Source organism: Aotus nancymaae, unplaced genomic scaffold, assembly GCF_030222135.1.
Source record: "Aotus nancymaae isolate 86718 unplaced genomic scaffold, 86718_ANA_hifiasm-v0.15.2.pri h1tg000014l, whole genome shotgun sequence".
In the NCBI taxonomy this organism is placed as follows: Eukaryota; Metazoa; Chordata; class Mammalia; order Primates; family Aotidae; genus Aotus; species Aotus nancymaae.
The window spans coordinates 33,495,972-33,519,549 of NW_026988425.1; the positions used below are offsets into that span (position 1 = coordinate 33,495,972).

The 23,578-nt window shown below is 39.5% G+C and overlaps 1 protein-coding gene across 3 annotated transcripts; it reads right to left on the reverse strand.

Moving 5' to 3' along the window:
• Positions 1–263: 263 nt before the first annotated feature.
• On the reverse strand, positions 264–22,313 carry C1QTNF3 (C1q and TNF related 3). 3 transcript variants are annotated; one of them, XM_012459952.2, is made up of 6 exons: positions 21,909–22,313; positions 14,788–14,899; positions 12,449–12,603; positions 7,853–7,982; positions 3,320–3,419; positions 264–510 (listed from the first exon to the last, which is right to left on the reverse strand). In XM_012459952.2, exons 1-6 carry the CDS (start codon positions 22,209–22,211, stop codon positions 351–353), a joined length of 960 nt encoding a protein of 319 aa, XP_012315375.1. In that variant the 5' UTR covers positions 22,212–22,313; the 3' UTR covers positions 264–350. The 3 variants fall into 3 exon arrangements, with proteins under 3 accessions (XP_012315375.1, XP_012315376.1, XP_012315377.1); XM_012459953.3 differs by having other exon boundaries at positions 21,948–22,312; XM_012459954.3 differs by having other exon boundaries at positions 22,128–22,306.
• Positions 22,314–23,578: the final 1,265 nt, after the last annotated feature.

Consider the following 23,578-nt stretch of genomic DNA (forward strand, 5'->3'; position numbering starts at 1 on the left):
ATTAAATTAAAAGCAGAGCAGCCAAAATTCTTTGCAAATGATTTCTCTGATAGGAAAAATTATTTCCAACCTGTGTCAGAGGAGAATTCTCCTTTAGGTGCCAAGGAAGGAGTGATAAAGATGCTGAGTATATTAGTCAAGGTCATCTGAGAAGACTATTTTGTGGTTGATTCTTCTGAGCCCCTGAGTTGTCCAACATGATTGGTGTATACCTGTAGCATGAATAGCATAGTAACCAATAATTTTTTGAATACAGCCTGTAAAACCCTCAACTTTAATGTTCCTCAGACCATAACAATATCAGCTCAGCTACAAGTCTTCCCCAAAGTGGGGCTATTCTGGTCATGTATTTACTTCGTTTCAAACAGCAGGAATCCTGCAAAGGTGGAGAAGCGTTGGTGGTCCCCATGGAGAGCGCCGTTGCCCATTCGCAGCCAAACCTCATCCCCTTTGGCCAGCTTCAGCACAGCATGGTTGCTGGATGTATCTGATTTGCCCTTCGTTTCATAGCTGGAAAGAAAAAGAGGCACAAACTACTTAGTCTTTGCCACGAACAACCAGCTTTTCACCAAAGTCTATTCTCCCCTTCTTCCCTTCCCACAGGTATAATCCTGTGGCTAAGTTCTCCAAACAGCCTGTGAGCAGAAATGACCTATGTGCCACTTGTACAGCTGGCCAGTAATACTCTCACAAACACCCCTCCCTGCTCCTTCTTATGACTGTCTGGAATGTTCATGGCAATGACAAGAATGATTTTAGAAGCCATATGGTAAATACTGGGTTCTTGGAGACTGTGTAGAAAAGAGCTCTCTCTCTCTCCCTTGCCCCAACCTGGAACAACTCTGGGCTGTCTGATGAGAAGGAAAGAAAGTGATACTACGTTTGACCCATTCCACTGGGTTTTTGTTACAGCAATCTAGCTTCCCCTAACTAAGCTAGAATTTGGGACTAAAAGAGATTGCTCCATAACCCAAATAAAAATAGGCTTCACTGGCTCATGGTCAGGCAAGGAGTGATGGGGAAACAAATATCATGATCTGGAAAAGCAGGAAATCCATGTTACACTGTGCAAAAACATTTGGGAAAAGGTGATAACTTGGAAGATAGATCTAACGCCTATAGGCTAAGAAAGGGAAATGAGCGGAAAAAGCCAAAATACTCTTTGCTGCTTTTAGAAAGATGTTGCTACAAAAGATCAGCTTAGGGCAAAAACTGACTTGTCTGAAGTAGAGGAAGTAAACAGTGTCTACATGGTTGGGGCCCAACAAGGTTAGAAAAGCCAGGTGTTTTTATACCTGGAAGAGCAGTGATAAAGTTGATGTTTTTTCCTTAAGACTACTCATTCAGCAGCCATAAAAAAGAATCAGTTCATGTCCTTTGCAGGGACATGGATGAAGCTGGAAGCCATAGTTCTCAGCAAACTAACACAGGAACACAAAACCAAACGCCACATATTCTCACTCCTAAGTGAGAGTTGCACAACGAGACTGCGTGGACATGGGTGGGGGAACATCACACACCAGGGCCTTTTTTGGGGTGGGGAGAAGGAGGAGGGAGAGCATTAGGACAAATACTTAACACATGCAGGGCTTAAAACCTAGATGACAGGTTGATAGGTGCAGGAAACCACCATGGCACATGTATACCTATATAACAAACCTGCACGTTCTGTGCATGTATCCCAGAATTAAAGTAGAATTAAAAAAAAATGACTACTTATTTAATCAAATAGACACAGCTGTGGCACAATCTGATAGTTTAAAAATACTGCCTTTCTACCCAAATCTATTGCTTTAGAAAGCCTCGGGGTAACTCCATTAAACTGAGAGAAAGGCATGAAGACAAGGAACAGTAGGCTGAAAACTGTCAAGGCAAGTACACGGATTGTAGTTTAGTAACACACGTAACTCACTTGACTTAATGCATTTAACAAATGAAGCAAAAGCCAGCTAAGTAAATAGAGTAAAACAGAGTAAAAAAAAAATAGAGTAAAAGCCTGTTAAGTAAGTTTCTGAGGAAATGAGATTACCCAAAACTGGACTTAAGAGGCTTGGGATGTTTGACTCAGCCTTCAAATTTGCACCACCAGGAAGTGGGCTGTGAGAGAGACCCCGAGGAGGGCCTGTTCACCTTTTAAATGTGCCACAGACAAAAACAGATAAAGAAGACCCTCCTAGAGGACAGAATCAGGAGCCAAAGAGAAAAACAGCCAATGAACCATTTGATGAAAAGTACTACTCATTGACCGATTTGGGGCTTTGAACTGGATGCATTATTTGTGCTTTACAGTCTGTCTCCCATAGAGACAGAGATGGGGAGACATGTATTCTAAGTGGAGGAAGAAGAGTTCAGCAGATATTTGGAAGCCAGAGGGGCAGAAAAGGCTAGCTGTTCACCAGAATCCCCTTTCCTCTCTTCCATCAGCACTGCACTTCCATGCCACCCTTGCTGGCTGGGTGGAAAACAATGTGACTAAGTTTTCTGAACAGAATTCCTGATCCACAGATATTTCCACAAGCTGGCAACAGCAAGCTTTTCTCCTTCTGACTCTGGCAATGACAATGACCAGAGAGAATTTCGAAGTCAGTTTTATAGATAGCAGAGCTGCTTTCATCAGCCTGGCTTCCTCAAAAACCAGGAAGAATAAACCCACTCCCAACCTGCATCCTTCCTTCAAACTGGCATTCTTTCCCAACCTGGAACTCTTGCCCTGGACTGGTCAAGAAAAATCAACTTCTAGCATGTTAGGGCTAGTGGATCTCTTAGTTGCAACAATTTCACCTACCCTAACTCATCTTTCTGTCTTTTGGCATTTCAAATACATCTTTCCACTCAGGTTCGGCTCCAGAAGTAAACACAACAATTATCACACATCATCAAAAATAACAGGGAAATGATAACAGTCACAAGGTTTTTCACAGATAACTCATGACCCACTTCATTGTAAGAAAGGTGTTGGCTACCTACCTCTCTGCCACATTTCAAGCTAACATCAGAGGGCATGGGAGAAATGGGAAAGCAGAAAAAGGGGCAGAGGGAGAGGAGAAAAATCATGAGTTATAAAAATAATCCAAATGATTGGTTATGGGAAGTGCTGCTAGTAACTAATGCAAGGCCTCTTATCAACCTGCTGATGCTCAAGTTCATCAGATTTATTTCTTCCCAAATAGTGATGATGATAATGTGACCATATTGGTGCATGAAGACTCTTATTAGGAAAGGGGCCATGTCAGGCTCTATTGACTCCTACACGCTTCCCTCCTTCCTTGAACAAACAATGGCAGCATGGAGGAGACCCGTGATAGAAAAGACCACCCACCTGTACATGCTGAAGACTGTATTGCCATTGTGCATAAGGTACACATATACTTCCTCAACATCCTCATGCTTCATCATGCTGAAGGTGAAGAAATACACACCTGAAAAAGGCAGGTATTTATCCATGTTGATATTAACATGTTATTCATTGAGGACCTGGTGCTATCTGGAGATTTGCCAAATGCCTTCACATTTCTTTTATTGATATTCTTTGTAGGACGGAGTCTCTCCTTGGCCTTAATTTGCAGGAATGTCCCTTTATCTACTCCCCTTCCAAGTGCTTTCAAGTATTTTGAAACTTTCTCAATGTGTACACTGTGTATCCCAAATAAGACTTAAAAGTCTTTAAGAGAAAGAGCCTACCTCGTTTTAGCTGTATCTCTCTGCCTTGTGCTCTGACAAAGTGCTTAGGTCAAAGTAGGTGTTGTTCCTGGGCATGGGTTAGCTATAATCTGCATCTATCACAGGACTCATGTGATCAAGGTACAGTGAGGTTTGGGGTTGAACAACAATGCCCCATGACTTAAGAACACAAGTAACTATAGTAATACAACAGATGATTATACTCACCAAAGAAGTTAGCTAAAGGTAAGGAAACCTTAGAGCACAGAATAAATGTTTATGAATTCTAAAGACATGGTTCTGGTAATTTTTCATGTTATTCCTTGTATGTTGGTGAAATTATACACAACAAACAGAAAGACCCAACTTAGACTAAGCAACGGGACCTTGTCACTAAGTCTGTATCCACTTCATTTGAAAAAGATCAACATATATTTTTAAAGATTTTAGTTTTCTTATAAGAGCCTAGGGGTCCTAAATGAAAGCAATATAATATGACCTAATATACTCTAAGTGCCAGCACACAAGATACTATCACTGAATGATTAAGAAGAATCCAATAGCAGACAGACAAGTCAAAAGGAAAATTTTTCCAAATCTAAGTGATCTGGGATTTGGGTGTGCATTTTGGAAAGGTGAATGAACATAAGTCATCAAGCTCTTAGTGATTTCCATGTTACATTTTAAACTAATGGCTTTTCAAGACATAATCCAGAAATATCTTTTTTTAAAAAAAGCAAAGGACAGTTCTATTTTTTTCTCAAAGGTGCAATCAAGTAAGTTGGAAAAATAACCTGTAAAGGTGCCATGTCAGTTCACCTGATTCTAAGCCAAATTAAATGAAGAAGTATGATGATGCTTTTGCCTAGTGCCAGGAATGCATATTCAATGTTCTGGGAGCAAAGGAAATGGCCTAAAAGTTCATCATGCCCATTCATATGCCTAGAGATTAGCCCACAGATGAAAAGAAAGGCAGATAAAAATGAAAAGCCTCAAGAAAAATAGTTTACAGGTGTTTAGTTTTTCACATTTTACAAAATTTCATATTAGACACATGCATGTCACAGTTTTCAATGCCTCAAGAAGATAAAGCTGAAATCAAAATGACAGGAAAATATATTAGTTTTTCTTACAAATGATTACTACTATAAAAAATAGATTGCAAAAACATGTTAGGAAGACTAGATTGAAAAAACCAGATGGTGAATAAATGAAATGCCTGGAGTTGGAAATACCGAAGTGAGTATGTATTATACCCACATGTGGCTTTTCTGCAAGGGAAGGTACTGAAATCAGAGGAGACACACTTGCCCTACGACTTTGAGGTCTTTGTGTTGCTGTAATTTCAAAAACCAGCCTTCTCTGTCTCTTCACTCCCAAAGTTGAAATGGTCTTTTTGCAATCTATTGCAAAAATGGAGATTGAAACAGAAAACTGTGAGAGTCAAATGATAGTTGGCATTACTAGAAACTGAATGTCTGACCCAAGAGAGCTCTGAAAAACTAAATTCTTACTTAGGCTTCAATTATAAAGCCATTTAATCCCATGGAAACTTGGACGAGGTATTTCTAGGCACTATTTTAATCTGTGGCACAGATAGCATTTAACAGAATAGTTTTAAGAAAATTATGACATAAATCTTCAGAGCAGAAAATCACATAAGAATGTTAAAGGTGATATTCCTGACATTAAAGTGTGATGAAAGATTGTTTCTATCATTTCATATCTCAGTTCGTTTCTGACTTAAGCTGAGTAGAAAAATAATTCAAGGTGTACTTAAAAGCATTTGTGAAAAATCTGACAGGGCCACTGCATCCATCAGAAGTTTCTTCCTTTTAATTCTGAATACCATATAGAGAAACAAAAAGAATTGAAAAACAAAAAACAAATAAGTATCCACATTCTGCAACACTAGGAGTCTGGAAGAAAATCTGTGAACTTCAAAATACCTGTAAGTACTGCCAAATGGCCCTGAGGGTAGGCGGAGTCACGTGGAGATAACACGAGGTTGGGCAGGTTCTGAGGAGGTCAGGTGGCAGCAGGTTTTACACAGTGCCAGGAGAAATGCTCTCGCTGACAGTGAGGGCCACGTGGAAGGGCAATGCTGCAAACAAGCCCCTGTGAACAGGGCTGAGTTCACAAACTGAGTTTACCGTGAAGCAAAGGCTGTGTTTGGGGTGATGGTTGCTAGATACAGTGTAGGATGTGGAAAGAGGACCTGCAGTGGCCGATCTCAAAATCTGCCAGCAAAAAGGAAAAAAAAAAAAAACGCTCTTGAAAGCAAGAAAACCAGGAAGCGCAAGGCTGGTTTCAGAAGCTTTCCCAGACCCAGTGTAGTCTGGAGAGGCAGTGGAAGTGTGACCAAGAAAAACACACATCAGGACCATACTTAAGAGAATCCATCAGTCTCCTGGAAGCAGGGGAGGGAGTCATTGAGTTACCCGGTCTAGAAACTGCCCTCCTCCTTTCTTTCCCAAGAAACTATAGCATATAAAATACAACTCATTCAACCATCAGTTAATTTCTAAAAGTAGAAAAGAAAAGCAAAAATGACCCTAATGGATTAACAATACTCTCCAAAAAAAAAAGTTGTCATATAGTAGATGAAAAATGTAGTCACGGATATCTGCTAATAAAGCAAATACCTCTATGAAAGATCATTATAGAACAAAAGGAACAAACTCATGGTAAAAAAGTCCAGACAATAGAAGGAACTAAAAACTGGGGCAACAGAAAAACCTGGTGAGATCTGAATAAAGTCTGTAACTTAGTCATAGTATTGCACCTAGTTTCATTTCTTTATTTTAGTAATAGCACTTTGGTTACTTAAAATGTTAATAGCAGGGGAAGATGGTTAAAGAAAATATGAGAACTTTGTATAATATTTTTATAACTCTCCTATAAGTCTAAAATCAATTCAAAGTAAAAAGTTTGTAAAATGGCATTTTCTATTTAACAACTGTCCAGAAACTTGAAAGCACATTTTGCTGATTAGGCTATCAGGAAATAAATGCTTTCATATATTGACAATATAAGTATATTGGTACGACCCTTCCAGGGAGCAATCTGGCAAAATTGATAAAAATTATGGATATGTTCACACTGATAATGTTTCTAACACTTTAGCCTACAGATATACCTGTAAGTGATCAATATCAAAATGGTATATTCTGACTGGCATGGTGGCTCACACCTGTAATCCCAGCACTTTGGGAGGCTGAGGCAGGTGGATCACCTCAGGCCAGAAGTTTCAGACCAGCCTGGTCAACATAGTAAAACCCATCTCTACTAAAACTACACAAATTAGCCGGGTGTGGTGGTTTGGGTCTGTAGTGCCAGCTACTCAGGAGACTGAGTGGGGAGGATCACTTGAGCTTGGGAGGCAGAGGTGGCAGAGGTTGCAGTGAGCCAAGATGGCACCACTGACTGCACTACAGGCTGGGCAACAGAGTGAAACCCTGTCTAGAAAAAAAAAAACAACAAAAACACCATCACCAACAAGGAAAAAAACAAACTTGAAACAACCCAATGTCCAGAAATAAGGGAATCACTAAATATACTTTGGTATATCCAGCTATAAGAAAAAAGATGAAGTAATGATGTGAAAAGATTTCTAAAACATATTGTTAGTCTTTTTAAAAGCAAGACACAATCAGACTGTAGAGTATCCTAGCTTTTATATGGAAATGAGAGAAGATATATTTGTATTCCTTTGCATAAAGAAACCCTTTTAACTTTTTAAATAGGTAAATGTATTAACTACTCAATTTTTTTTTAATTAAAAAAATAGGGTCAGGCACTCCCTGGGGTGGTGGCTAGGGGAGGAAAAGGTTATGATACATTTAAACTGAGAATTATGTTTTAAGGACTTTTAAAATCAGAGATAACTATGTCCTTCTCAGTCCAAATCAGAGTTAATAATATTAGTAACTACGGCCATATTTTAAAAACTGTTTTTGTCTTTTCAGATTCTAATTTGTTTACTTTGAAATCCAACAGAAATCTATATGCGCTGTTTGGTTTAACCCGAATCAGAAAAAAGTAACTACCTTAATGTCTTCCTTTATTTTCTACTCCTTTCATCCTTCTTTCCCTCCCTCCCTTTGTCAGTCCCTCCCTTTCCTCTTTCCTTTCTTCCTTAACTGTCTTATTATGTTGATTAACTCAATCTTCATCTATTTTTCCATCTCACCTGATACTGGGGCCCCAAATCTACCAGTCATGACGTCAAAGAAGTTTCCAATGTTGGTCTCAACACTGCTGAAGATAATCCCACTGTTCTGATTGCTGAAGTGAGTTGCCAGAGAAGCCATAAACGCAATCTAAGGAAATAACTATTGGTCAGTAAATAGGCAATTTATATTAAAGAAGTCAAGTTTTTACACAGATTCATTTGTTAACACATTATATATAACAGCAAGATTGGAAATAAACATCAATCTATGGAGAAAGAAATGAATAAATTAAGGTAATTCCTAACATTTTAATGCTGTGCAGCTGTTAGATTGACAGTGTATATCAACATTTTTGAACATAGTTTTCAAAGATTATTTGTCTTTCAAATGATTTTTGAAATATTAAAATTCTGTTATTAAATAATACCAGAAAAATTTAGATGAAATATTCCACATATAGCCATGAAATGCATGTTAGCAAATTCAAGGATCTGAGAAACCCTATAGTCAAACATATTAATTTTGGAAACCCTGCATTATTTTTTCCCCGAAAGATGCCTATTAATTTTTTTTTCTTTATAGAGACGAGGTCTCACTATGTTGCCCAGGCTGGTCTCAAACTCCTAGACTCAAGAGATCTGCCTTCCTCAGCCTCCCAAAGTGCTAGGGTTAAAGGCGTGAGCCATGGTGCCCAGGCTATTAATTTCTAACAAAATTAGTTCTTTGAATACACTTTGATAATTCTTGATGCTGATCTAAATGTGCATCTATATAAAATGAGAAAATATCTTCCATTCACTGTTCACTCAAAAAGGAGACAACACAAGATCATTATGGTCTGATACCAGACTTTATTAATTGTGTTTGTGTGGATGGAGTTAATTGTGTGAGTAAATTCAGAAAAATATCTGCAAGAATATTTTTGAAATTATTAGTAGCATGTCTTTCTCGGTAGAAGTTTCACAGGAAGGTTTTCTTTTCTTAATTACACTTATAATTTTCAAGTTAGCATGTATTAATTTTATGTTCATAAAAACAGATACTAATTTTAAAGATATAGAATTATTTATTCTATATAGTATTTATTTACATGAACAGGTATTTAGGATAGATTGTCATTCATGAAATAAACTAATAATATGTATATATATTTCCATCATATTTAAAAGTAATATGTATATAAGTATGCATAAATCTGAAGTTACATAACTATATGTTAATAGTAATAATCTCTGGGCATGTTTTATTATTTTTTGCCCAGAAGTTTTTAAATCTTTTTAACAATAAAAAGATATTATGTGAATAATCTTGAAACAGTAAAAGAGTGTTTGCAATTATCTAAAACATAGAAAAATGGTTTACTAAAATTAGCAATCTTTTTGAATATAGAACAGCAAAAACTTCTGGGCATGATTTTAGATGAAAAAAAATGTCATATTGGAACTGTAAAGTTTAGAGATAGGAGAATCTGAGAAGTCATTTAATAGTCAACACCCATTCCTGGGAATGGTTACAAATACTTTACGTGTAATCTTTTAAGAGACTTTGAAAGCCTCTGCTCAATCAGTAAAAGATCAGCGAAGAGAATTAATTTAAGAAGCCAACTCATGGTGGCAACCAAGAGGCTCTATGGGTTTGGGAATAAAACTGTCTACTTGGGTTCAAAAATATGAGATTAAGGCCCACCTCTCTTAATTCTGTCACTTGGTAAGTCATTTAGAACTTGAGCCTCAAATTTCTACCTCCCTTCAGTGGAAAATGGGCACTACTCTTCCTGCTCCTGCCACTACTACTACTGTTGCTACCACTTCTGTACTATTAATGTCCAAAGACAGGGTTGAAGTTCAAAATACAAAATGTTAACAATAATTTTTAAAGTCTTGGGACAATTCCACCTGTCAAGAAAAGCTTTTGTCACTATTCACAATAGCAAAGACATGGAGTCAATCTAAATTCCCATTAATGATAAACTGGATAAAGAAAATGTGGTACATAAACACCATGGAACACTGTGAGCCGTAAAAAAAAAAATGAGATCATGTCCCTTACAGGGACATGGTGGAGCTGGAGGCCATTATCCTTAGCAAACCAATTCAGGAACAGAAAACCAAACGCCTCATGTTCTCATGTTCTCACGTATATGTGGAGCTAACTGATGAGAACACATGGACATATAGAGGGGAACAACAAACACTAGGGCCTATAAGAGGGTGGAGGGTGGGAGGAGAGAGAGGATTAGGAAAAATAACCAATGGGTAGTAGGTTTAATACTTGGTGATAAAATAATCTGTACAACAAATCCCCATGACACAAGTTTGCCTATGTAAAAAACCTGCACATGAACCCCTGAACTTAAAATAAAAATTTTAAAAAAAGAAAAGCTTTTGCTTAAAACCACCATTGAAGAATGAGTTGCGAAAATCAATGTCAATCCTTGGACCAAATGGGTCACTGAAACTGAGTGTAAGTTAGATTAATAAATCTTTAACTTGCTGGAACCATCAAAGAATGTGAAGTTCCCTCCTTCACAATCTGCCTGTGACCCAAATGGTTGTATTGTGATTTTAGAGTCAAATAGCTGATGGGGCAAATTTAATAATTGCCCAGAATGTGCTCTATCAAACTGGCTACTCCAGGGCCACTTCTCCATGGTTTACCATTCACATGTTCTAGGTTAGAGTGTTTAGCTTTGAGATATTTATCTTCTGTCTTATGAAATATCTTAACCTGACTGAGTGGCATCTCTAGCCTTTTTGTTTGTAAATTTATACTGGCACATGGATCCCAGGTTGCTGAAATCATGAAACAGCATTTGGCTGGGCACGGTGGCTCACACTTGTAATCCCAGCACTTTGGGAGGCAAGGCAGGCAGATCACTGGAGGCCAGGAGTTCAAGACCAGCCTGACCAACATAGTGAAAACCCATCTCTACTAAAAATACAAAAAAATTAGCCAGATGTGATATTGTGTGCCTCTAATCCTAGCTACTCCAGAGGCTGAGGCAAGAGAATTGCTTGCACCTGGGTGGAGGCTGCAGTGAGCCAAGATCACACCACTGCACTCCAGCCTGTGCACACACACACAAAACAAAGCTAAAACGTCATTTATTTAAAAGTTGCAAAGCCCACAAAAAGCAGTGAGAGTAACACACTAACTATTCACGTTATTTTAAACTTGAAAAACTGAGGCCCAGAAAAATGATGGAACTTATACAGGGTCAAATAACCACCATACACACAAAATAAAAGACAGTTTCCCCCAATTGATCTTTCAAGAATCAATTTATAGTCTAGTTCTTTATAGTCTTTATATCTAGTTCTTCAAACAACAAGAATCTCTTTATAGTCTAGTTCTTCAAAAGTCTCTCATGTTGCAGGATTTTATCTCAGTTACTTTATTTTTATCCACAAGTTACTGTTTTGGGATGACACTAGCCAGAAACAAACTTAATTTTTTAAAATGCTAGTTTTCAATGCTGATAGAAGTCCCCTGGAGAGGATCCATTTCAAAATATTAGCTCTCCTCTACCTTCCAAAAATAACCCAAAGTTAGTAATTTTTCTTGTGACCTAACCTCACATTTACCAGTTTAAGATGTTGTTGGCAATAAGAACTTTAAAGGTCATTTAAAAGATAAATGAAGAATAGATAAATGGGAACTTGAGCTGGGGATAAAATGTACAGTTTTAACCTCATAAACTGATTTTTTAAACTTTATGCTGAAATAAATTGTAATCTGGTCTGGAGCATTGAGTGGATGACTCAAAACCAAAATCCTCCATTGTTAAAGAAGATTCTGACAAGAAAAGCTCAAACAAAAATTGTACCACAAGGCCAAGCATGGATCCCCGCACTTTTTTGGGAGGCCGAGGCAGGCAGATCACTTCAGGCCAGGAATCTGAGACCAGCCTGGCCAACGTGGCAAAAACCCATCTCTATTAGAAATACAAAAATTAGCCAGGTGTGGTGGTGCACACCTGTAATTCCAGCTATTAGGGAGGCTGAGGCATGAGAATTGCTCAAAACCAGGAGGCAGAGGTTGCAGTGAGCACAGATTGTGCCACTGCACTCCAGCCTGGGCAACAGAGCAAGACTCTGTTTCAATAAATAAACCAATAAAAATTATACCACAAAATCCAAGTTGAGAGAAAATAATATATATCAATATTTATGTATAGATTAGTATATGCAAATATAGCAACATTAATCAATAAACTATCATAACTAGACATTTCACCATTCCATTTATATATTTAAATGTTTATATATTCAAGTTGGCCCAAACCCTTATTACATCTTATTACATTCTTAAAACATCTCATTTGGGAAAATAGGATATGAGCTTATATTCACGGCTGCCTTGGATTTGGTCCTATGAGGAACTTGGATTTCACTCTTCATAAATGTCTCTCCTCCCTAAGAATAATATCAAAGTCCTCCTTTTGGACAGCATAGGCCTTATACAAACATCCTGTGGTGTAGATGAACGAACTGAGACTCAGATTTACTCAAGATTGGGGAAGACTTGAGGAAGCACTCAAACATGCTGATTCCTGGCCCTTTGTGGCCAGGGAGGTTGGGAAGCCACCAGGAGATGTACTGAGGATAGTTTACCTGAAGTTCCGGTGGAATCCCTGGGTATCCCTTCTCTCCTTTGGGGCCATGCTGCCCCCGCTCCCCTCGAGGCCCCAGGTCACCTTTGTCGCCCTTCTCACCTTTGGCTCCTTCATGACCAGTGGCTCCATTGTTGCCATTGTTTCCATGGTTTCCTTAAACAACCAGACATCATACCATGAGAAAACCCAGTGGCTCATACTTACCATCCATTTCTAGACAAACTGTCCAAACTCAATTATGAAAGGGGACCATTCGAAACAATCCCAAATAGAACCAAGGGGTATCATCATCTAAATGGGGCACCAGGCTCTGAAAGAAGCCTTAGATACCCTAAAGCTCCAAAGCCTGTTCATTCTTTGAAGCAAGTCTTGGAGGAAAAATTATGTAGAAGACTGATTATCATATTATCATTTAAAATAGCAAAGATTGGAAACCACCTATATAATCACCAATACAAGGAGGGCATGGCATATTCTAGTAAACCATGTTATATAGTCATAAAAAAGAAGGCTGAAGAAAAACATTTAATGATATAGTGATATTCATGATATTTTTAGATTTTAAAAAGTTATGAGTGGCCAGGTACAATGGCTCACACCTGTAATTCCAACACTTTGGGAAGCCAAGGTGGGAGGATCACTTGAGCCCTAGAGTTTGAGATCATCTTGAACAACATGGTGAGATCCTATCTTTACAAAAATAGAAATTAAAAAATTAGCCTGGTGTAGTGGTGCACACCTGTAGTCCCAGCTATTTGGGAGGCTGAGGCAGGAGGACCTCTTGAGTCTAAAAGGTCAAGGCTACAGTGAGCCTGGATTGTGTCACTTCACTCCAGCCTGGGCAAAAGAGTCAGATCTTGTTTCAAAAAAAAAAGTTATGAGTAAATAGAAATAACATGGTGCTATTTGTGTTTGGAAAAAATATGTATTTATGGATTATATTCATAGAGAAAAGACTAGAATAAGTTACAGAAAAATAGCCACAGTGGTTTTTTTTCTAAATGTGAAACATGAATAATGTTCATGTCATTCTACATATTTTTCTGTCTCTTTGAAGTTTTCTACAAAAAACACATATCGCTTTTATAACTGAGGAAAAGGTAAACTCATTCATTAAACAAATTACAGCAATGGTTTTGAAAGCAAGAGTTGGAAAACAATTTCAACTCTTTCCTTTGCCACCAAGAGACAATTTTTACAGCTCTTCTTTATTTTAATATTTGCTAAATTTCAGGCTTTTTTGCTGTTTATTTTGCATGCTACCTTTGATCAGTTACCATAGCAGGCTTATAACTCTTCCAAATGAATGAACTTTGACTGTGTTTACAAATTAATGTTTTCAGGGACAAAGCCATTTCCTGGTTGGAAAACATTTAACCAAGGCCAGTCTTTCCTGTAACCTCAGAAGAGTTAAGCCCTGAGAAGATTTTATGAGGGTCAAAATAGCCCCTACCCTACATCATTGCACCTGCTGGCTGCTGTCCTTGATGGCAAATGACATAGGTTCCAAGCCAGTAAGTGTAAAGTTTAACATAGGATTTTCTTACTGTAAATTTGATTTTGTGCAAGAAGCTACTCAAAAGTAGAAAAAAAATGAAACTACATTTGATAAATATTAACATCAATGAGAGTAAGTCACAGAAGAGCCAGTGGACTTTGGCCATACCCTGAGATGAGGTCTTACCCTTGGGATTAACGTGAAGATGAAGACAATAGAACCCAAGATACATTTGGGAGCCCCAGATTGAGGGGACCTGAGCTACCCTTTCCTGGGCTGACCCAGGGCACCAACAGGCTCATGGCACCCCCACCCTATTCCTGGTGCCATCGGCACAGTATGGATGACCTAACTGTTGGTCTAGCAGAGTCTGATGTAGCTCCAGAGCATTCCCCATGCCACTACATGGTGCTGGAGTCTAAAAATGTTTCCATGAGCCCGAGAGTGGTATGAGTCAACTGAGAGACAGTTGAACACGGAGAGACCCTGAGACTGGAGGAAGAAGCACTTAGCTGGTCCTAGAGTCACACAGAAGGACGCACAGCTCAGTGACTGGCATGAAAATGACTGTAGCCCAGACCAGTAAGCTTTCGGCTCTGCTCTGCCCTTCCTAAAGCATGCTGTGGCAGATATACTGGAATGAAGACTATGACCAGGTAGTTTCAAACTCAATCCTGGTGAGAAGCCTCCAACCTATGAACCTGGTACTCCAGCATGCCTCAAGTCTAGTGGATCCTTTGGATCACACACAAGTGATCCCGAATTATTTAGGTTTGCCCTTTGCTCCTACTTTACCTCGGGCTGCAATTAGATTGATAGCATGTCTCATTCATCCTTACCTGGAATGCCAGGAGGGCCCGGTGGCCCAGGGGGGCCTTGGTAGCCTCGAAAGCTGTAGTCTCCATGACAACACTTACTGCAGTCTGGGGCCATTCCTCCGGTTTGTGGAGACTAAAAAGATAGAAAGAGAAGCTTCAGAAAAAAGGCACTTGTGAGCAATTAGGATTTTTAAATTTCCTCTGGCCTTGGCCCTTAGGTAAGCTTAACTGTAATCCACAACAAGATCAGAAAAGATGGGATGGGGTAGAGATATCAATGGTAAAAGTCAGGGAGCAGCTAAGGTGAGTTGATGATCAAAGGAAAAGGCAACAAGAAAGTCAACTGAGAAAGATGCTCTTTGTAAAGGCAGGTGGGTCAGTGTGGGAAATTGGGTCATATTTCTGGAAAGTGTTTTCCTGCTGCTACTATAACAGCAAAGGAAGAAACTCCTTCAGAAGTAGATTTGGAAGCCTTTTCTCTTTCCCAACTGCCATAGCCCCAGATGTAGCTAAATTGAGTATATGACCCTCAAATTACAAGAATTATCCACTTCACACACTGTTGTTAAATTCTTACTATGCTTACTATATTTGTGATACTGGGCTAAGAGCTAGATTAAAAGTTCTTAGAAATCCTGAATAGTAACACTAGGTTTTCAAACAGCTACGGCACAATAAAATTGTCTTACAAAATGAAGAAAATAAAGTATTCTTTAGTCCAATACATTTATTTATTTAACTGACAACTACAAATTGTATATATTTATCATGTATAACATGTTATTGTAAAATAAGTGCACATTGTAAATACCAAACTGAGCTAATAAATATATTAGCTCATAATATGTTTTTTGTAGATAGATATGTATAGATATATATATTTTGTAAATAATATTTTTTTTGTGGAAAGAACACTTAAAATCTACTCTTAGCAATTTTCAAGACTACAATACATTGCTATTAACTATAAGTCTAATACATTTTTATTAATTATCTATCTTGGAACAACTTTAACTTTACAAGTAAATTGACTATTTAACATAATTTCTGTTCTACACATTCCACTTTAAAATGTGAAATGATTGGTTGGTTGGGCATAATGGCTCATGCCTATAATCCCAGCACTTTGGGAGGCTGAGGCAGGTGGATCACCTGAGGTCAGGAGTTGGAGACCAGCCTGACCACATGGTGAAACCCCTTCTCTGCTAAAAATATAAAAATTAGCTGGGCATGGTGGTGCATGCCTATAATTCCAGCTACTTGGGAGGCTGAGCCAGGAGAATCACTTGAACCCAGGGAGCGGAGGTTGCAGTGAGCTGAAATGGCACCATTGTACTCCAGCCTGGGTGACAAGAGTGAGACTCAGTTTCAAAAAAACAAAATTGTGAAATTATTATCTCACTGTTTGAATCGATATTTAATAAGCACATAATGGGTACTAAATATGCTCAAATATGACACTGAGTAAAATGCTTATTTATACAAAGATAAATTTCAAAAATTTGTGCTTTCTGTCAAAGGGCTAAAGATCTAGTGGATGTTGACTGCAGAAGAGTTAAAGTTGCTTTTGAAATTTGAACTCTCATCTAAATTGGCAACTTGCCTTTTAATTATGTCATACAAAATTCTTGTGGAAATGTTCCTAGACATCAATTATAATTCAATGGTCTTTTGAAAACAGCATGTTGTTGCTAAGAGATTCATGAAAAAAATGAGATAAAGGAGAGAAAGGAGGCCAGGGAAGAAGAGAAAGAAAAAGGAGACACAGAGAGAGGAAAAAAGAATTTAAAAATCAAGTTGTATTATCACTAAAACTTTAAGCAGAAAACTAGGTCAAAACTCCACACAGTTAAACATGTAGACCTTATTTTTTTTTCTTTAATCAAATATGGGCTTGGATTTTGTTCTCACTCTCTCACCACTTTTTCCTAGAATTTTCCACAAAGCTATTCAGGGAAAACATTGAACAGTATCTGAAGCACAAGCACTCTCCTGCAACAGCTCAGAACCCAAGTCTTGCTTGATCAGAAGCTGTGACTTAGAGCTAACTCTAGTCCTGTCTTCAGTCTACCAGGTTCCAACCTGGACAAGAACTAGAGTCTATGAAAACCTTCTGTCAAATTGGTAGGGGAAGAAAAATCAACTAAAGCCATGGGTTTGAGATGAGCGATTTCATCTCAGGGATTTTATCTGAGGGATTTCTGGACACTTGGAAAGTCAAAGACACCACGGCACGCCCCACCTTCTCATACAAAACTGTAATCTGAGAACTAAGGATTCCATATTTCCTGCCATGGTTTTGCTAATGTGAAATTCAGCCTTTTAAACCTCAGAAAATTCAGGGCTCTGCCAATGATGAATTTTAAGGATGGAGAAGGGAGGAGAAGAAGGGAAAATCCTCAAGTGGAACCACTGATGTAGGAATGGAATGGAAATACTGAGATGCTTAGGAATGTTGAAACACCCACTGGACTGGAACCAGAATTTCCATCATGCTGCTGCGTGACCTTAGAGAAGTCACTATCCTCCAGACATCTTTTTTTGTTTGCTTTGTTTTTGGCTATTAAATCAAAGGATTGGATCAGGTGGTGTTGGGGCACGGAAAATGACTCTTCAAAATAACATGCTTCAGTGTGTTGAGTGCTTTGGAAATGGAAGGCTTCAGAAATAAGCCACGAAGATAAGGTGAGCTCAGGGAGGAGGAAAGGGTCCATGGAGCAGGACAAAAGCTCACTTGTTCTTGATTTTCAGTACGAATGCAGGTCATGAGAGAGGGGCCCTCATGATTCTTCTGACCTTTCGGATTTTAAGAGGTGTTGGAAGAGCTACCACAGGGATAACTGGCTTGTGGGAAAGAGAGAGAGAGAGAGAGAGAGAGAGAGAAAGGAAGGAAAGAAAGCCTCAGATCCAAGGTCTCTCTCCGCCCTTTCCCTGCCTCCCAGTCTCTTTGATCCTCTTTCCAGAAGCGCCTGGAGAGACTGTTTGGAATTTCAAATAAGGAAATTTGACTAAGGAAGCTTCTTTCCAGAAGAAATGCAATTGTCTTAAGAACTCCTCCTTAGGAATCTATCAAATAACCGGGAAAGATCAACCACTGGAGAAGAGAAGAGACTGAGAGTCATCACAAGACTCAGACAGGCTTTTCCCTATTTCCTGAAGGCAGCTAGGAGACATAATCTGGGAAGCTTTAAGACAACCTCTGTTCACAGTAAATTTCCCTTCCCTTCCTGACACTGTTACAGGAGGTAGCTACTTAGACATAAGCAGGATAGAGGAGGGCTCTACCTGACCAGGAATGTCAGGTGATCATCAGGTGATGGTCACGTGGTTTTTAACTGTCACTCTAAAATAATAATTGGTTGTACCCAGTGCCAGGGAAAGGCAGTCTCCCTATAGATAGAAAAAACCTGAAACCGGTGATCAGCAGCTTCCCAATAAGAGGTCAGGAGTTGGGCAAGTGGGCTCAAGCATGTGCATTAAGAGGCAAAATGGCAGAATTTAACTGACAAATGACCTCCTAGGAGCATTTGACTGGTAAGGGAAGAATTCCTCAAGTGAGCATGCTTACAACTCCAGTGAACACACTGTGCATGCCCACCTCCCAAGTAAGTGCTGGCAGGCCACTGCCCATGTGGACAACCCACCCCAAGGGAAGAATCAAGGGAGAAGTAACGCAAGACCCCAGAAGAATGCCAGCGTAAAAAACCCTAAGTCAAAAGATCAAATCGTGTACTTGTCTTTCAAGTTGCCCATTCGGCCCTCTTTCGGGTATACTTGCCTTCCTTTTGTTCTTGCTCTAAAGCTCTTTAACAAACTTTCATTCCTGTTCTAAAACTTGCTTTGGTCTCTCCTTCTGCCTTATTACCCTCAATGGAATTGGGGAGCCAAGAATTGAGGTTGCTGCAGACCTGTATGGATTCACTGCTGGTAACAACACCTCCCTCAAGGCTCAGAGGAACTTTTTCATTTACTTCTACATTCCCCAACTCCCCACTGCCCTACATGGAAGGATGTGTCAGCATGCATACTGCATTCTCATGCGATTCCCGTGTGCTATGCCATTAACTAAATCTGTATGTGTTTTTCTCCTATTGATCTGCCTTAAGACAGTTAATTTTCAGAGAATCTTCAGAGGATGAAACAGGGGAAGATTTCCCACTTTTTCCCTACAATGGTCTTGCATTTTTTGTTTTTGTTGTTGTTAAAGTCTAGTATCTAGGCACAAGAAGTCAGCTCCAGGAGATGAGGTTGCTCAATGCTAGAGCTAACTTGGATTGGAAGTGCAAGACCAAGCTACTTGAGGGCACTTCGAGAGCACAGAGCTGTCACCAAAACAGTGAGAGACTTTTGGTTGCTACTAGTCGGGCGCCTGGTGAGAACCCTTCAGCAACATCGCATTACATGTTCCTCCCTCTGGCCTTGTCTTTCAAAGTTTAGTTGAATGGAACAATGCTTGTGAGTCTTTTGATGGAACTCTTAGAACAAGTTGGATGGTATGTGTTAATTCAGAAGTTTTCTCCTAGGTAAGGGAAAAATTACATGTATGTAGTTGCTATTTATGATCTCCTTAAGTTTATAAGCCCCTTTCTCAAAAGCAGATCAAATTTGTATGCAGAAGGCACGTAAATTTGCCTCGTGGGAAAAAGACACGCTCCATCAATTTTGTAGATGGAGGCCTAGGGGTAGTGATGCAGAATTGAACTCTACTACTAGTTAGTGACTTCTAGGAAGGAGAGTCATAGCTCCTTTTTTTAACACCCCCCCAAAAAAAAGGGAAAAGAAAGAAGAGGAAGGGAAATGGGAGGAGGGAGAAACAGGTATCCAGGAGAAGGAGAGGAGACTGATAAAGGTAGATGACAAAGAGGCTGCAGAGAAGAAAATACCAGGAAAAGAGTCCAGGTCTGCTCACCCCAGATCTCTGGTCATTGTACTCCACCATGAACCCACAACCAGAGCATCTCTCCAGAACACAATCTGATTATCTCACTGTCCTGCTATGGACAAACAAAATCTTGCTAGCCAAGCAAAATCAAAGCTCCTAAACCAGATAGCAGAATCCTTCTTGGCCTGACACTAAAATTGTGTAATGTCCCATCCCCCCAACCCCCACCCCTGCATCCCTAACCCAGGAGCTTCAGCCACAGCCAACTCCTCACAGGCCCTCCAGTCTCTGTTGCAGCACTTTTTTTTCTTCCTAATTTGCTGTGGATAGTCATTCTTTTAATCTCATCTTTTAAGATCCAATTCAAAGACCATCAGTACTTTAACACTTTCGCTCAACTGCCTTTTATGTACTGACTTTATTTAACACATGGCATTTAATTAAACTTAATTTAATTAACAAAAATCATCTCTACTAGAACACTTCAGGATGGTTTGGACATGGGAGCTCAGGCATATTTATCTTTATATATCCCTGGTCCCCCTTTTGAAGTTTGGCACAAAATAGAAGCACAAGAAGTGCTTGGGAACTAAATGAATATAAGGAAAAGTGAATTAAATGAAAGAAGAGGGACAGGGGAAGTAGGGAAAGAAGGAAGAACATAGCAGAATCCTAAATTCAATCTGTATCTCCATAGCCATTGGTAGAGGAGATGTACTGAAAACTCTAAATATCCTCACTATCTCCTGTTGGTGGTTTCTTTGAAAATGTTTCAGGATTCTAGAAGGTAGAGTGAAGGAGAAATGTGATCCAGATTTCAGTGGCCTGCTGGGTGTTGGTTGTCAGGACATAATGACCAAAGATAACCTTTGACTTCCTTCTGCTGCCTCTGTGGAATCACACTGTCATGTCCAGGAAGGATACCATCTATGAAATGGAAAGTCCAGTTCAAGTCTTGGACACAAGTGAAAATATCTTCACTACAAAACAAAAACAAAACAAAACGAAACAAAAAACCCACACACAAATTAGAGTTAATCATTACCCTTTTGCCAAAAGATTGTCAGATGAATAGACAATGTCTAAAAGTGGCTTTCAAAAGATAAGATCACATTGAGAGAATATCACTTCTTCCATGGCTCCTTAAAGAAGCAATTTTCTCTTAATACAGCCCCCACAGAATGGTTTGGGCAACTGCATTGTGTGGTCAGGTTAGAAGTTCTGGGTTAGTTTCAGATCTACAGCTGATTCTGTATGTGATCTTAGTTCCTAATATATAACCAAACAACCCACCCAAACTTCTGAATCCATGGTAAAAAGGATTTAGATTTCAACTACATGAAATTCTTCAGGTCCTATTTAATGCATTAAAGTAGCCAATTCTTGTAGTAAAAACCCATGTGTTCAAATATCATATAACTCAAAGTAACTCTTCTCACTCCCTCCATCTGTTTTCAACATACCAGATGCCTAAATATGTCTCTTCCTGTATTTAACATTTTAAATTACATTGAGTTTCACCAATTTGTAATTCACTATACTGAAATCTTAACTCACTCTTACACTTCCAGGAGTTAAGGATATTTCCTTAAATGCTAAATTTATAACCTGAGAAATAGATCAAGTCCTCTGTGATTATAAGGCATCAAATCATGCTATAAGGTTTGCATTTTAAACATATTTTTTATTTAACTCTTTAATTCTTTTTAAAACAGGCTGAACAGGGAGGCTTAACAACCCAGAATGCTATAAATCAAATAAATAAGACTGCCAAGAAATGTCACAGTATACTCACAGATCAAAGTAAAAAAACTCTGATTGCTTTTGACAAACTCAAAGGGCAGCTTCTCCCTGCTGGAAAGGATTAAGAAAGTCCAGTTCTCTTACGAACAACAAATGATTATCTACCGCAACCCATCTGTCTTCATGGGTCAGCACTCCTTTCCGGACCAACAGAGTAAGAAAGAAATCAAGTCCCAGCATAGCAGGAAGCTGGCTCCCCTTTCTGATGAGGTGATGCTATGGCCACTCTTTATCCCATCACATCTGCTGATTTTCTAACAGAGACTGACAGTCTCTCTTGTACCCCAGAGCAATCCAGGAAGAAATCCACAAGCAGCTTAGTGAATGTCTCTAAAGCATTCATTGATTCTAATAATCTTAGCCAAAAAAAAGAACAACAGCAGCAACGACAACAGCAACAGCAAAAACAAAACTCATTAAGCTTTCACACAAATCCTTAAAAGAGAATTCTGAGTACCTGGCCCCAGAATGGGGTGATCTGGGCTAGGTCATCTACCTCGGGGTGCGGTAGCTCATCTGGTCTCAGGGATTTTAGGTCTGTAGAAGTGTTATTATCCACAGTCCCAGTTTTAGGATGGCTCCGCTCTCTCACTTTCTCCCTCCTGGAGCCGCTACGGCCAGTCTGCTGGTGGCTTTGCACTATTCTCGCCACCACTTTATTAGCTCTTCCGCTCACCTCCATGTATTCATCTTGACACAGGCAAAAAGGGAGGAAAAACAAAGCCAGAAGTTGCCAATAGATGAGCTGCCTCCAAAGCATGATTCTCAACAGAGCCTCAGAGCCTCCCTGAGAAGACAGCGAGGCTCCCTCCAGGAGCGTGGTCTCCTCGGGTGGATGCCAGGACTGGAGCTGAGAGCTGCAGCGGCGGAGTGGTTTTATAGTTTGGTGTGTAATAAATAAGGCTGTAGGCATGCCAGAGTGACAGCAGCCCTCCTCCCCCAGCAGAACAGCCCCCATTCATCACTTTCCCACACCACAGGCAAGACCCATCTGTGTGCACAGTTTCCAGTTGGCGGGATTCGTAAATGTCACACCTTGGCACGTTTCTGTTGAAGTGTGAAGAAAACATACACAACTAGCTGGGAACAGAGAGCATGTGTCCAGCGGCTTGCTTTCGTGATTAGACTTGAAAGGGCTGTGCATTTGCAGTCTGAAAAGCCTTTTGGAAAAACCTACCCTTGCGCTTGCCAGGAAATTCAGGCTTAACTGCATGAGTTTTGTCTGAAATAGCAGTGGGAACCCATTCAGGGCTTTCACGACAGCGCTTGCGTTCTAGTTGTACAGTTAATACTTCCCCACTTGGGCCCACTTAAGGTAACTCATTTCCCCTTCCGGATACCAGCGGCAGAAGGCAGTTGGTCTCCTAGGAAACACTGAGCGGGAATCAGATGCAGTGTTTCTGGGTATAGCAATGGTATTTCACCATCCTCAGCTTTACTTCTTTTTCCCCTGGCTTCCCAAAAGCTAAAATTAAATCAAAGTTAACCAAGTCAGCTATTGTCAGATGAAGATACAACACCCTGCTTTAAAAGAAGGCTGTCTCTGGCTACTCTTTCTTTTGACATATTCTTGATTAAAATAGAAATGGGGTCGAGCACAATGGTTCATGCCTATAATGAGCACTTGAAAGGCCAAGGTGGAAAGATCCCTTGAGCCCAGGAATTCGAGACCAGCCTGGGCAACTTAGCAAGACCCTGTCTCTGCTAAGTAAATAAATAATAAGAAGTGGAAAACACCAAACGCATTATTTCAAACACAGCATATCTAGATCAAGAGGATTCTCATGTTCTTTGCTTTAGTTGCTATACTTTTATTAATTCAGCCAAAAAGCAAATGGACATTCCTAATCTCTTCAGGATAATAAATTAAGAGAATTTAAACAGTTTTGTCATTAAAAATTGCTTCTATTTACATACAATTTTATTTATATTACTCATTCACTCACTTAAGAAAAAGTCACTGGCCTTCTCTTGTGAGGACTAAAGAGACTCAGGACCGTGAGGAGCACGGGTGGCAAGGGTCTGATGAGAAGGGGATGAGGTGGCACTGTGGGAAACTGAGGCTTGGAGAAGCTCAGCCTGCTGATGAAGAGTCAGAGCAGCTGCAAAAAGAGGAGAGGAGAGGGA

What these genes read in the sequence shown, in the direction of transcription:
- C1QTNF3 (XM_012459952.2), bottom strand. Translation starts at nt 22,211, where the DNA reads ATGCTTTGGAGGCAGCTCATCTATTGGCAACTTCTGGCTTTGTTTTTC. An exon ending in TCACCCCATTCTGGGGCCAG is followed by an intron (nt 14,900 to 21,908) that starts GTACTCAGAATT and finishes CTATCTTTTTAG; the next exon opens with TCTCCACAAACCGGAGGAAT. An exon ending in GGATTCCACCGGAACTTCAG is followed by an intron (nt 7,983 to 12,448) that starts GTAAACTATCCT and finishes TTATTTCCTTAG; the next exon opens with ATTGCGTTTATGGCTTCTCT.